This window comes from Saimiri boliviensis, chromosome 17 (assembly GCF_048565385.1).
Source record: "Saimiri boliviensis isolate mSaiBol1 chromosome 17, mSaiBol1.pri, whole genome shotgun sequence".
Lineage (NCBI taxonomy): Eukaryota > Metazoa > Chordata > Mammalia > Primates > Cebidae > Saimiri > Saimiri boliviensis.
This window is the reverse complement of record NC_133465.1, coordinates 47,264,675-47,278,835: the sequence shown is the minus strand read 5'-3', so window position 1 is coordinate 47,278,835 and position 14,161 is coordinate 47,264,675. Positions and strand designations below refer to the sequence as shown.

At 48.0% G+C, this 14,161-nt stretch overlaps 1 protein-coding gene across 1 annotated transcript; it reads right to left on the bottom strand.

The window, feature by feature from the left end:
• Positions 1 to 46: 46 nt before the first annotated feature.
• Positions 47 to 13,450, bottom strand: KLHL10 (kelch like family member 10). The gene is given in 5 exon segments (XM_003942777.3): positions 47 to 439; positions 645 to 794; positions 1,952 to 2,569; positions 5,506 to 5,995; positions 13,257 to 13,450. Coding segments are annotated over 5 exon segments (1,845 nt in total).
• Positions 13,451 to 14,161: the final 711 nt, after the last annotated feature.

Sequence of the window (14,161 nt, the reverse complement as noted above, 5' to 3'; positions counted from 1 at the left end):
AAAAAAAAAAAAAAAAAGAATTAATCTTTATTGCTTAGACTTTTTATTAGCTAAATGAAGAGGCTCATACAGGTAGGGTACTTGTCGAAGCAGAATACTTTACTTCATCTCGCAGTGCTAATCCTGGGAAGTTGTCCCGTCTAGCTGCATATTCCCCAACATTGGCCAGCCCTGGTACCACACAGCAGCTCAGTGCACTGCGGTATATGCTCATGTCATGAGCATCATACCACTCATCGGTCTTTTCGTCATAGCACTCAACGTTAAAGGTGGTGGTAAAGCCATTGAAGCCACCCACCACAAACAAGAGGTCGTCCACCACCTCGATGCCAAAATTGCTACGAGGGTTAAACATAGTGGGGATTGTGCGCCAAGTGTTAGCCACTGGGCTATAGGCTTCTGCACTCCTAAGGCGATTCGCTCCATCAAAGCCACCTACCTGTGGATAGCAAAAGAAACACCGTTGGCAGCTAACCATTGATTCACTGAGGAGGCCCTTATTGAGGGTACCAGTGATTTCATAACTCCCTCTTCCATGAAAAAAAGCTCTTCAAATACTTCACAATAGTAGCATTAACCCATTTACTAATACAAAATCTAGGGGTAAAATGTGCATGTGTTTTTGTAGTACTAGATAAACTTACTGCGTATACATGTTCTCCATAAGCAATCACGCCTATTCCACTCCTCCTGCTTCTCATGGGTGCTATGACTGTCCACTGATTACTTTCAGTGTTGTACACTTCTGCTGTAAACAGGCACTCGTTTCCATTAAACCCACCACATATGTAGACCTGTGTGAAGAGTTCCAAGATTATTGAAATTTCCACCTCTAGGGAATAGAAAGGATATGTGTGTGGTGGTAGGGGACACTTAATCCCAGTCTGTACAATCTCAATTTATTTTTTTACAGACAGAATCTTAGCCGGGCACGGTGGCTCACGCCTGTAATCCCAGCACTTTGGGAGGCTGAGGCGGGTGGATCACGAGGTCAGGAGATCGAGACCATCCTGGTCAACATGGTGAAACCCCGTCTCTACTAAAAATACAAAAAAATTAGCTGGGCGTGGTGGCGCGTGCCTATAATACCAGCTACTCGGGAGACTGAGGCAGGAGAATTGCCTGAATCCAGGAGGCGGAGGTTGTGGTGAGCCGAGATCGCGCCATCGCACTCCAGCCTGGGTAACAAGAGCGAAACTCCGTCTCAAAAATAAATAAATAAATAAATACAGACAGAACCTTGCTCCACAGAGCAAGGCTGGGCGACACCCAGGCTGGAGTGCAGTGGTGTGATCTCAGCTCACTGCAACCTCCACCTCCTGGGTTCTAACAAGTCTCCTGCCTCAGCCTCCCGAGTAGCTGGGACTGCAGGCACACACCAACATATCCGGCCATTTTTTTTGTATTTTAGTAGAGACGGTTTCACCATGTTGCCCAGGCTGGTCTCGAACCCCTGAGCTCAGGTAATCCACCCACCTCGGCCTCCCAGAGTGCTAGGATTACTGGCATGAGCCACCACATGTGGCCAATTTTTTATTTTTTGAGGTGGAGTCTCACTGTTGCCTGAGCTGGAGTGCAGTGGAGCTATCTTGGCTCACTTAAACCTCCGCCTCCTGAGTAGCTGCAATTACAGGTGTGCGCCACCACGCCTGGCTAATTTTTGTATTTTTAGTAGAGACGGAGTTTCACTGTGTTGGCCAGGCTGGTCTCGAACTCCTGACCTCAGGTGGTTCCCCCACCATGGCCTCCCAAAGTGTTGGGATTACAGGCATGAGACACTGGGCCCGGCCGCATTACTTTTTAATAAGCAAAATAAGAGAGTTGCAGCTGGGTCACTTAGTTGAAGGAACAATGAGTACTGCAAAGTGAATACTGCCACTTCTTCCACCCCAAAAGAGAACAGCATCATTTCTGGGCTTGTACTTTGCACCTTCCCACCCTGGTCCTTTACCTTCCCATAGAGTGTTGTGGCGCTTGCATCACTCCTCTGTTCGTGCATGGGGGCGATGAGTGTCCATTGATTGGTCTCTGGCTCGTAACGTTCAGCAGTGTTCAGACGCACGTAGCCATCAAATCCTCCCATGGCATAAATAAAATTGCTGAGGACTGTCACACTGACATAGCAACGTCTGGAGTGCATTGGGGCTACCTGATGCCAAGTTTTCTTGACTGGGTCAAAACGCTTAACACTATTGAAATAGTCTACACTATCAAACCCCCCAATGATATACACATAGCCTTTCAAATAGGCTGCCCCATGGTAGGCACGGGGACTCTCTTCCTCACAAGTAACGTTCACCCATCTGTCTGCCCGAGCGTCATATGCCTCAATGGCATTGGTGGGGCTTCCACCACTCCAGCCACCAATTGCAAAGAGGATGGCATAGGGCAAGCGGGGTCTGGTGAGTGGGTTGGTGAAATCAGAATTAGAGGGTCCATTCATGTTGAGGTCATACATGGCTTTTAGGGCATTAATGATGACTGGTTTGCATTCCTCACTGTCTTTGACATAGTCATTCATCTTAACGTTGTTCATGAAGTACTCAGCATGCATTAGGGCCAGGCGAACCTAAGAAGCAAACGCAGAAAGTCATTCAGGTGAGGCGAGGGTGCCAGGAAATCCCATATCCTTAACCCCCATTTTATAGTCTGCCTTTGAATTGCTGGAAATATTTTGGTTTTTTTTTGAAATGTGTAAGTCACAGTTTAAATAGTCGATTTTGAGGCTCGCACCATAATCCCAGGACTTTGTGAGGTTGAAGCAGCAGATTGCTTGAGGCCAGGAGTTTGAGACCAGCCTGGTACCATACCAAGACGCTGTCTTTACTAAAAATACAGAAGTTGGGGCCAGGCAGGGTGGCTAACACCTGTAATGCCAGCACTTTGGTAGGCCGAGACAGGCAGATCACCTGTGGTCAGGAGTTTTGAGACCAGCCTGGCCAACATGCTGAAACTCCATCTCTACTAAAAATACAAAAATTAGCCGGGTATAGTGGTACATCCCAGCTACTCAGGAGACTGAGGCAGAAGAATCACTTGAATCCAGGAGGTGGAGGTTGCAGTGAGCTGAGACTGCCCCACTACACTCCAGACTGGGCAACAGAGCTAGATTCTAACTCAAAAAATAAAAATAAGAAAAAATATTCGCCACCGGGCACAGTGACTCGTGCCTGTAATCCCAGCATTTAAACCAAGGCAGGCGGATCATGAGGTCAGGAGTTCAAGACCAGACTGACCCTATCGCTACTAAAAATACAAAAAATTAGCCAGGTATGGTGGTGCATGCCTGTAATCCCTGCTACTTGGGAGGCTGAGGCAGGAGAATTGCTTGAACCCGGGAGGTGGAGGTTGCAGTGAGCCGAGGTCATGCCATTGCACTCCAGCCTGGGCAACAAGAGCAAAACTTCATCTCAAAAAAAAAAAAAAAAAAATCGCCAGGCATGGTGGCATAAGCCTGTAGTCCCAGCTACTCTGGAGGCTAAGGCCTGAGAATCACTTGAACCCAGGAGGCAGAGGTTGCAGTGAACTGTGATCATACCACAGCATTCCAGCCTGGGTGACAGAGAGTTTCAGGGAGGTGGTATATACATTTGGAAGCTGTGAATGAGCTAGATAGAAGGCACCTCAGGTGGCCACAGAGAAATCCCATTCCTTGGCCACTGGGCAATGCTATTAGACCAGGAAAAACCATGGTAATTGTTTAGTAATTGACTACATCCGTATATGTAAACCAGGAGTATCCAAACTATGGCCCGAGGGCTGCATGCGGCCCCCTGAGGCCATTTATCCGGCCTCCCACCGCACTTCAGGAAGGGGCACCTCTTTCACTGGTGGTCAGTGAGAGGAGCACAGTATGTGGCGGCCCTCCAACGGTCTGAGGGACAGTGAACTGGCCCCCTGTGTAAAAAGTTTGGGGACGCCTAATGTAAACTAATGCTTATTAGCACTAACTGGGAACGGTTGTGTACAATGCTTCTGTTTTTTTGTTGGTTTGTTTTTTGTTTTTTGAGACTGATTCTCACTTTTGTTGCCCAGCTGGAGTGCAGTGGCTCAGTCTCTGCTCACTGCAGCTTCTGCCTCCTGGGTTCAAGTGATTCTCCTGTCTCAGCCTCCCAAGAAGCTGGGATTACAGGCATGCACCACCATGCCCAGCTAATTTTTGAATTTTTAGTAGAGACAGGTTTCCACCATGTTGGCCAGGCTGGTCTTGAACTCCTGACCTCAGGTGATCCGCCCACCTTGGCCTCCCAAAGTGCTAAAATTACAAACATGAGCTACTGTGCCTGGCCATGATTTGGTTTCTAATTCAACTTCTACCTTGGGTATGGAGAAATTCATAGAAAGGAAAAAAGCTGAATTTCATCCCTTTAGAACTTTTTTTCTTTTTGAGACAGGGTCTCACTCTGTTGCCCAGGCTGAATTGCAGTGGGGCAATCACAGCTCACTGCAGTCTTGATCTTCCAGGCTCGAGCAATCCTCCCATTTAAGCCTCCCACCCAGTAGCTGGGTCAGCAGGTATGCACCACTATGCCTGCCTAATTTTTATATTTTATGTAAAGACTGGGTCTCCCTATGTTGCCCAGGCTGGCCTCAAACTCTGGGTTCAAGTGACCCTCCCTTCTCGGCCTCCCAAAGTGAGCCACCACACCCCACCGAGAATTATTCTGAAGACTCTCCGCTGGTCACAGTGACTCATGCCTGTAATCCTAGCACTTTGGGAGGCCAAGGCAGGCAAGTCTTGAAGTCAAGAGATTGAGACCATCCTGGCCAACAAACTGAAACCCCGTCTCTAGTAAAAATACAAAAATTAGCTGGGCATGGTGGCGTGCACCTGTAGTCCCAGTTACTTGGGAGGCTGAGGCAGGAGAACTGCTTGAACCTCTGGAGGTGGAGGTTGCAGTGAGCCGAAATTGCGCCACTGCACTCCCGCCTGGTAACAAAGCAAGACTGTGTAGCAAAAAACAAAACAAACAAAAAAAACCGGTGCTCTCCTTCCCCCACCACCAGGAAGGATTTTGGTCAAAGACTATAACTGAAGTAAAAAGAACTAGTAGGGCCGGGCGTGGTGGCTCACGCCTGTAATCCCAGCACTTTGGGAGGCCAAGGCAGGTGGATCACGAGGTCAAGAGATCGAGACCATCCTGGTCAACATGGTGAAACCCTGTCTCTACTAAAAATACAAAAAATTAGCTGGGCATGGTGGCGCGTGCCTGTAATCCCAGCTACTCAGGAGGCTGAGGCAGGAGAATTGCCTGAACCCAGGAGGCGGAGGTTGCGGTGAGCCGAGATCGCGCCATTGCACTCCAGCCTGGGTAACAAGAGCGAAACTCCGTCTCAAAAAAAAAGCTAGTAATGCCAAAGGAAACGACAGTTGCAAAATTCCAGAGAATAGTAGATGCCGTCTATCTAAGGACATGTAGATACAGCCTTGGGATCTGTTATATGTCTGAATTTTGCTTTTAGGACAATCTCTCTGGGATAAAGGAATCAAGAGTGAACACTGACCTTAGGAAGCAAAACTGAAATGTGCTGCTTTCTATTTTGGGGGTCATGGGAAATCCACTTTAAAATGGCCTCAAATACAGCATCTTCCTGTTTGACGTTGAGCTCATCTTTCTCGATGATATCCTTCAGTTCAGTGACTGAGAGCTCTAAAAATTCCGCAGAGACTTTCACCATCTCCTCGAAGTTGTGCAGTATGAACATGTAGGCCTTCTGCCTCAGCTCAGGACAGTAGTAGTAGTCGGTGAACTTACAGATGCCGATACAATTATCCAAGCACAGCTCTGACTTGAGGAACTCGCAGCAACCCCTGACGATACCCATGATGTTAAACTGGTCTGCAGCAGCAAGCAGTTTCTCCACATTGTCCGGTGTGATAGGCACGGTCCGGGTGTACGCATACTCGATGATTAGCTTCATCATGTCGGGGGAAATGCCAGGGATGTTGTATACCTTCTTTTCAGTGTTGTTCCAGCCACTTGTAAACAAAGCTCTGGAAAAAAGAAAGAAACCAGCAGCCACTGACGTATTTCTCTCCCGTTAGGTGAGTACATTAGAAATGGCCTGACAAGTGGGGTGCAGGCATGTGCTATATACAGTGGACAAGAAGAACAACTTTCCAACAACTTTGACTTTGGCCATTCTTACCTTGTGGATGGAGAAATTAAGATCTAGAACTGAGAGTAACACCCAGGTCTCTTGGGCCGGGCGCGGTGACGCCTATAATGCCAGCACCTTGGGAGGTGGAGGTGGGCAGATCACCTGAGGTCAGGAGTTTGAGACCAGACTGAGCAACATGGCAAAACCCCATCTCTATTAAAAACACAAAAATTAGCCGGGCATGGTGGAGTGGGCCAGTAATCCCAGCTACTCGGGAGCCTGAGGCAGGAGAATCGCTTGAACCCGGGAGGCGAAGTTTGCAGTCAGCTGAGATCACACCACTGTACTCCAGCCTGGGTGACAGAGCAAGACTCTGTCAAAAGACCCAGATCTCTTCTATCTCAACCAATGGCCCACCAAATCCTGCCTTGCTTAAGGAATTTAAACTTGAGCAATGTACTTTTTTTGTTTTTTTGAGGCAGAGTTTTGCTCTTTTTGCCCAGGCTGGAGTATAATGGCACAATCTCAGCTCACCACAACCTCCACCTCCTGGGTCCAAGCAATTCTCCTGCCTCAGACTCCCGAGTAGCTGGGACTACAGGCATGAGCCACCATGTCCGGCTAATATTTGTATGTTTAGCCGGACGTGGTGGCTCAAGCCTGTAATCCCAGCACTTTGGGAGGCCGAGGCAGGTGGATCACACGGTCAGGAGATTGAGACCATCCTGGTCAACATGGTGAAACCCCGTCTCTACTAAAAATACAAAAGATTAGCTGGGCATGGTGGTGCGTGCCTGTAATCCCAGCTACTCAGGAGGCTGAGGCAGGAGAATTGCCTGAACCCAGGAGGCGGAGGTTGCGGTGAGCCGAGATCGAGCCATTGCACTCCAGCCTGGGTAACAAGAGTGAAACTCTGTCTAAAAAAATAAAAAAAATAAAAAAAAAAAATTTTGTATGTTTAGTAGAGACAGCATTTCTCCATGTCAGGCCGGTCTTGAACTCCAACCTCAGGTGATCCACCTGCTTCAGCCTCCCAAAGTGCCGGGAGCAATGTACTTTTAGAATAAGTATCATTCAGACAACTTGGTAGGATTTGATGCAGAATTTGTACTTCTCACCTCTTGGTTCAAGTTATCCTCTCCTGCATAGAATACCAGGTGTAACCTCCTCACTGATCTCCCTGCTTCTGCCCTTGACAACTCTAGAGTTTGTAGACTTAAATGTTTTTTTGTTTGGCCTGGCACAGTGGCTCACACCTGTAATCCCAGCACTTTGGGAGGCTGAGGTAGGCAGCTCCCAAGGTCAAGAGATCAAGACCATACTGGCCAACATGGTGAAACCTCATCTCTACTAAAAATACAAAAATTAACTGGGCTTGGTGGCGCCAACCTGTAGTCCCAGCTACTTGGGAGGCTGTCAGGAGAATCGCTTGAACCCAGGAGGTAGAGGTTGCAGTGAGCCAAGATTGCACCACTACATTCCAGCCTGGTGACAGAGCAAGCAAGACTCCAAAATAAATAAATAAATAAATAACACCTCCGCCGGGCGCGGTGGCTCAAGCCTGTAATCCCAGCACTTTGGGAGGCCGAGGCGGGTGGATCACGAGGTCAAGAGATCGAGACCATCCTGGTCAACATGGTGAAACCCCGTCTCTACTAAAAATACAAAAAATTAGCTGGGCATGGTGGCACGTGCCTGTAATCCCAGCTACTCGGGAGGCTGAGGCAGGAGAATTGCCTGAGCCCAGGAGGCGGAGGTTGCGGTGAGCCGAGATTGCGCCATTGCACTCCAGCCTGGGTAACAAGAGCGAAACTCCGTCTCAAAAAAAAAAATAAGCCGGGCGCGGTGGCTCAAGCCTGTAATCCCAGCACTTTGGGAGGCCGAGGCGGGTGGATCACGAGGTCGAGAGATCGAGACCATCCTGGTCAACATGGTGAAACCCCGTCTCTACTAAAAATACAAAAACTAGCTGGGCGTGGTGGCGCGTGCCTGTAATCCCAGCTACTTAGGAGGCTGAGGCAGGAGAATTGCCTGAACCCAGGAGGCGGAGGTTGCGGTGAGCCGAGATCGCGCCATTGCACTCCAGCCTGGGTAACAAGAGCGAAACTCCGTCTCAAAAAAAAAAAATAAAATAAAATAAAAAATAAAAAATAAAAAAATAAAAAAATAAAAAAAATAACACCTCATATAAAATATAAGATTGGCGGGGGAGAGGAGGAGGGTTTTCCTATATTGCCCTGGCTGGTCTTGAACTCGTAGGCTCAAGTGATGCTCCTGCCTCAGTCTCCCAAAGTGCTGGGATTACAGGCATGAGTCACTGCACCCAGTCTAGAGTTTACATAGTTTATCCCAGCGGACAAAGTAATTCTTATGAGTTTATGTTTCTTTTCTACTTTAAATCTTCCACTAAATTCCCTTCTTACTCAGGGTAAAATGCAAAGTCCTTACCTAGGGAATGCTTAGGGCCTCTGAGATCTGGACCACTGATACCTCTCTGACCCTGTCTTCTCCCACCTTCCCTTCACTCTGTGTCCAGCCCTGCCGGCCCCTTTGCTGTTCCTGAAGCACATCAGAGCTGCTTCCACCTTTGGTCCTTCGTACTTGCTGTTCCCGCTGCCTGGAAGGCTCCTCCACATCTGCGTATTTCTTCCTTCTTTATCCCCTTGAAGTCTTTACTGAAATGTTACTGTGTCAGCAAGACCTTCTCTAACAATCCTATTTAAAATGGGGCAGGGGGCAGTGGCTCACACCTGTAATTCCAGCACTTCGGGAGGCCGAGGCAGGCAGATCACATGAGGCCAGGAGTTCGAGACCAGCCTGGCGAATGTCGCAAAACCACATCGCTAAAAAAAAATACATGGCCAGGCATGGTGGTACACGTCTGTAATCCCAGCTACTGCGGAGGCTGAGGCAGAAGAATCACTTGAACCTGGGAGGCGGGGGTTCCAGTGAGAGCCAAGATCATGCCACTGCACTCCAGCCTGGGGGACAGAGCGAGACTCTGTTTCAAAAAATAAAACAAAATAAAATGGCCACTCACTGCTTTTTATCTTCCTTTTCTTATTTTCCCAAGCACTTATGATGACCTGATATGCATTTTACTCATTTAATGCCCATTGCCCCTACTAGAAGGTAAACCTTATGAGAACAGGAATCTTTCTCTCTTTCTTTCTTTCCTTCCTTCCTTCCCTCCTTCCTTCTTTCTTTCTTTCTCTTTCCTTTCCTTCTCCTCTCTTCTTCTTTCCTCTTTCTTTCCTTCTCTCTCTCTCTCTCTTTCATACAGGGTCTTGCTCTATCATCCAGGCTGGAGTGCAATGGCATGATCTTGGCTCATTGCAAACTCTGACTCCTGAGTTCAAGCAACTTTACTGTCTTGTCTCAGCCTCCTGAGTAGCTGGGATTACAGGCATGCACCACCACACTCAGCTAATTTCTGCATTTTTTAGAAGAGACTGGGTTTCACCATGTTGGCCCGGCTAGAACTCCTGATCTTGAACTCCTGATCTCAGGTGATCCGCCTGTCTTGGCCTCCCAAAGTGCTGGGATTACAGGCATGAGCTACCACACCTGGCCAATTGTTTTCTTTTTTTCAGTATCCAGAAGAGTGCCTGTAACAAAATAGGCATTCATTAAGTTTCTTTTTTTTTTTTTTGATACGGAGTTTTCGCTCTTGTTACCCAGGCTGGAGTGCAATGGCGTGATCTCGGCTCACTGCAACCTCCGCCTCCTGGGTTCAGGCAATTCTCCTGCCTCAGCCTCCTGAGTAGCTGGGATTACAGGCACATGCCACCATGCCCAGCTAGTTTTTTGTATTTTTAGTAGAGACGGGGTTTCACCATGTTGACCAGGATGGTCTCGATCTCTTGACCTCGTGATTCACCCGCCTCGGCCTCCCAAAGTGCTGGGATTACAGGCTTGAGCCACCGCACCCAGGCTTTTTTAAATATATATATTTTAAAGACGGGGTTTCACCATGTTGGTCAGGCTGGCTTGCACTCCTGACCTCAGGTGATCCGCCCGCCTTGGCCTCCAAAGTGCTTGGATTATAGGCGTGAGCCACTGTGCCTGGCCACAATAATTTTCTTTTAATTAATAATAGAGATGAGGGTCTCACTATGTTGACCAGGCTGGTCTCAAACTCCTGACCTTAAGCAGTCCTCCCATCTTGGCCTCCCAAAGTGCTGGGATTACTGGTGTGAACCACCATGCCCAGCCTTGATAAATAATTAAGTGGGCTGGGCGCAGTGGCTCATGCCTTTAATCCCAGCGCTTTGGGAGGCCGAAGTGGGTGGATCATGAGGTCAAGAGATCGAGACCATCCTGGCCAACATAGTGAAACCCCGTCTTTACTAAAAATACAAAAATGGCCGGGTGCGGTGGCTCAAGCCTGTAATCCCAGCACTTTGGGAGGCCGAGGCGGGTGGATCACGAGGTCGAGAGATCGAGACCATCCTGGTCAACAAGGTGAAACCCCGTCTCTACTAAAAATACAAAAAATTAGCTGGGCATGGTGGTGTGTGCCTGTAATCCCAGCTACTCAGGAGGCTGAGACAGGAGAATTGCTTGAACCCAGGAGGCGGAGGTTGCGGTGAGCCGAGATCGCGCCATTGCACTCCAGCCTGGGTAACAAGAGCGAAACTCCGTCTCCAAAAAAAAAAAAAAAAAAAAAAAATACAAAAATTAGCCTGGTGTGGTGGCTCGAGCCTGTAGTCCCAGCTACTAGGGAGGCTGAGGTAAGAGAATCACTTGAACCTGGGAGAAAGATGTAGCAGTGAGCCGAGATTGTGTCACTGCACTCCAGCCTGGTGACCGAGTGAGACTCCATCTCAAAAAAAGAAAAAAGAAAAAAGAAAGAAAAAAAATTAGTTGGATGTGGTGGCACACTGCTGTAATCCCAGATACTTGGGAGGCTGAGGCAGGAGACTAGCTTGAACCTGGGAGGTGGAGGTTGCAGTGAACCGAGATTGTGCCACTGCACTCCAATCTCGGTGACAGAGCAAGACTCCATCTCAAAAATAAATAAATAAATAAATAAGTTGTGGTATCTGCTCTAGGGTTTACATGGGTGGGAGGTTTTAGCAACAGGTAGGATACATGATCATATATCTTCATTGGAATTGATTACTCAAACATTTTCTTTCTTTCTTTCTTTTTTTTTTTTTTTTTTTTTTGAGACGGAGTTTCACTCTTGTTACCCAGGCTGGAGTGCAATGGCGCGATCTCGGCTCACTGCAACCTCCACCTCCTGGGTTCAGGCAATTCTCCTGCCTCAGCCTCCTGAGTAGCTGGGATTACAGGCACGCGCCACCATGCCCAGCTAATTTTTTGTATTTTTAGTAGAGACGAGGTTTCACCATGTTGACCAGGATGAGGTCTCGATCTCTTGACCTCGTGATCCACCCGCCTCAGCCTCCCAAAGTGCTGGGATTACAGGCGTGAGCCACCGCGCCGGGCCAGGTTACTCAAACATTTTCAGCTCATGAAGAAAACAGCCCTTCTGGGTTACAATGGTTTTAGCCCAAACTCCTTTTTTCTTCTGATAAATATTTCTCGGATATTTCTTCCTTGTCCCCCTTTCCATCCCCTCAATCCTTATTAATTTATCACCCTGTTTGAAATGGTCTCTACTGGGATAGAGGTACAGGGGTCCCTGAAGTAGCATTGTCATCTGAAATCCAGTAAGGATGTGCAACCTTCCCAAATGTTGGTTTGGGTGAGAATCAAAGATGAAAGCACCTGGGCCACCAATAGTTGGTTGAAATCCAGTTGAAAAATCAGATCGTTCAGGTATAACCTTAAGACAAAATTAAAACAAAGAAAAAAGAAAAATCAGATCTTGCTAGGTGTGGTAGCTAATGCCTATAATCCCAGCACTTTGGGAGGTAAAGGCAGGCAGATCACCTGAGGTCAGGAGTTTGAGACCAGCTTGAGCAACAGGGCAAAACGCTGTCGCTACTAAAAATACAAAAATTACCCAGGCACGGTTGTGGGTGCTTGTAATCCCAGCTGAGGTGGGAGAATCGATTGAACCTGGGAGGCGGAGGTTGCAGTGAGCCAAAATTGCACCATTGCATTCCAGCCTGGGTGACAGAGTGAGATTCATCTCAAAAAAAAAAAAAAAAGAAAAAAAGAAAAAAGAAAAAAAATTAGATCTCTCAATAGCAAAAGAAAAGGGAAAACAAAACAAAACAGACAGAAAAATCAAAGAAAAAAGCCCTGACCCTAGTCATGCCTCTCAGAAGGCAAAGAAGCCAGGCAGGCTGAAGGACCACCGAGTTGGCCAGGAACAGTGGCTCACACCTGTAATCCCAGCACTTTGGGACACTGAGGCAGGAGGATCGCTTCAGGCCGAGAGTTCAAGACCAGCCTGGGCAACACAGTGAGACTCCATCTCTACAAAACATTTTAAAAGTAGCATGATGGGCTGGGCATAGTGGCTCAGCCTGTAATCCAAGCACTTTGGAGGCCAAGGCGGGCGGATCACCTGAGGTCGGGAGTTCAAGACCAGCCTGACCAACATGGTGAAACCCCGTCTTTAAAAAAAAAAAAGTATCGTGATATAGTGGGATGTGCCTGTAGACCTAGCTACTTGGGAGGCTAGGGTAGGTGGATCGTTTAAGCCCAGCAGTTCAAAGCTGCAGTGACCTATGATTGCATCACTACACTCCAGCCTGGTCAAAAGAGTGAGATCTTATCTCTAAAAACTTAAAACAACAACAAAAAAATCTTTTTTGAGATTAAGTCTTGCTTTGTCACCCAGGCTGGAGTGCAGTGGCATGATCTCGGCTCACTGCAACCTTTGCCTCCTGGGTTCAAGCAATTCTCCTGCCTCAAGCTCCTGAGTAGCTGGGATTACAGGTGTGTACCACCATGCCTGGCTAGTTTTTGTATTTTTAGTAGAGATGGAGTTTCAGCATGTTGGTCAGGCTGGTCTCGAACTCCTGACCTCATGATCTGCCCGCCTCAACTTCCCAAAGTACTGGGATTATAGGCGTGAGCCACTGCGGTGGGCTTAAAAAATTTTTTTTAAGGAGTCCGGATTCTTGACCGTGTCAGTAAAGTTAAGATGGTCGAGTGGGAAAGAGAAAACGGATCAAAGTGTCTCAAAATGAGCCCAGTTACCCCTTTGGCTTAGTTTGGCAACCCTGTTATACCTAAAGTAGGAACTGCAGCTACAGAGGATGTTCTTGTGGGCATTGAACTCAAAGCCATTGACCTTGATGACCACGTCGCAGAGCTTGCCCTCTAGCCTAAGCTCGTTGAAGATCTCACAGGTCATCGCACTCATCTTCCTCTCCATGTGAGGCTGGTGGAAACGTGTGGAGGCCGCCATGCTCTCCATCTCCATGGCACCCCGGGACCAGCGGAGAGAGGTTGCTCTCCTAGAGTGTTGGGGAGGGTTGTGGGGGGCCCCTTTAGCCAGCTGTCGCTCCTTTTCCCTACTACATCTTTCGTATAGGGCCTATCAGGCAGACCAAGTTCCAGAATCCTGGGCCTGCAGTGAGATCATGCAGGATTGTGCTCTCAGGTTCTGGAACTGCCTCCTGGCCTTGTGCACTTCCTTCTCCCCTCCCCCCTACCCCACTTAGGTTGAAAACCACCTCATACCTCCTTCTGTGTCCTCGAACCCAGAACAGAACCGTGACCACTAGCACCATCTGAGCACCATCTGAGTGTTTATTGGTTCCAGCTCCTGTTACTCACCTGATACAGGTCTCTATCCCTGGAGCATCCATCTACCTTTCGCCGCCCAACACGTGGCTCCCTAGACACTGAACTCAAGGAAATCCAAGTCACTTGAGGCTGAAGGGAAAAGTAAAGCTGATTAAATTTATTTATTTCCTCCCCTCCCTCCCTCCCTCTTTCTCTCTTTCTTTCTTTCTTGACAGTTTCTCTCTGTTGCCCAGGCTGGAGTGCAATGGCATGATCTTGGCTCACTGCAACTTCCGTCTCCCAGGTTCAAGCGATTCTCTTGACTCTTCAAGCAATTCTCCTGACTCAGTCTCCCAAGTAGCTGAGATTATAGGCATAAGCCACCATGCCCAGCTAATTTTTGTAT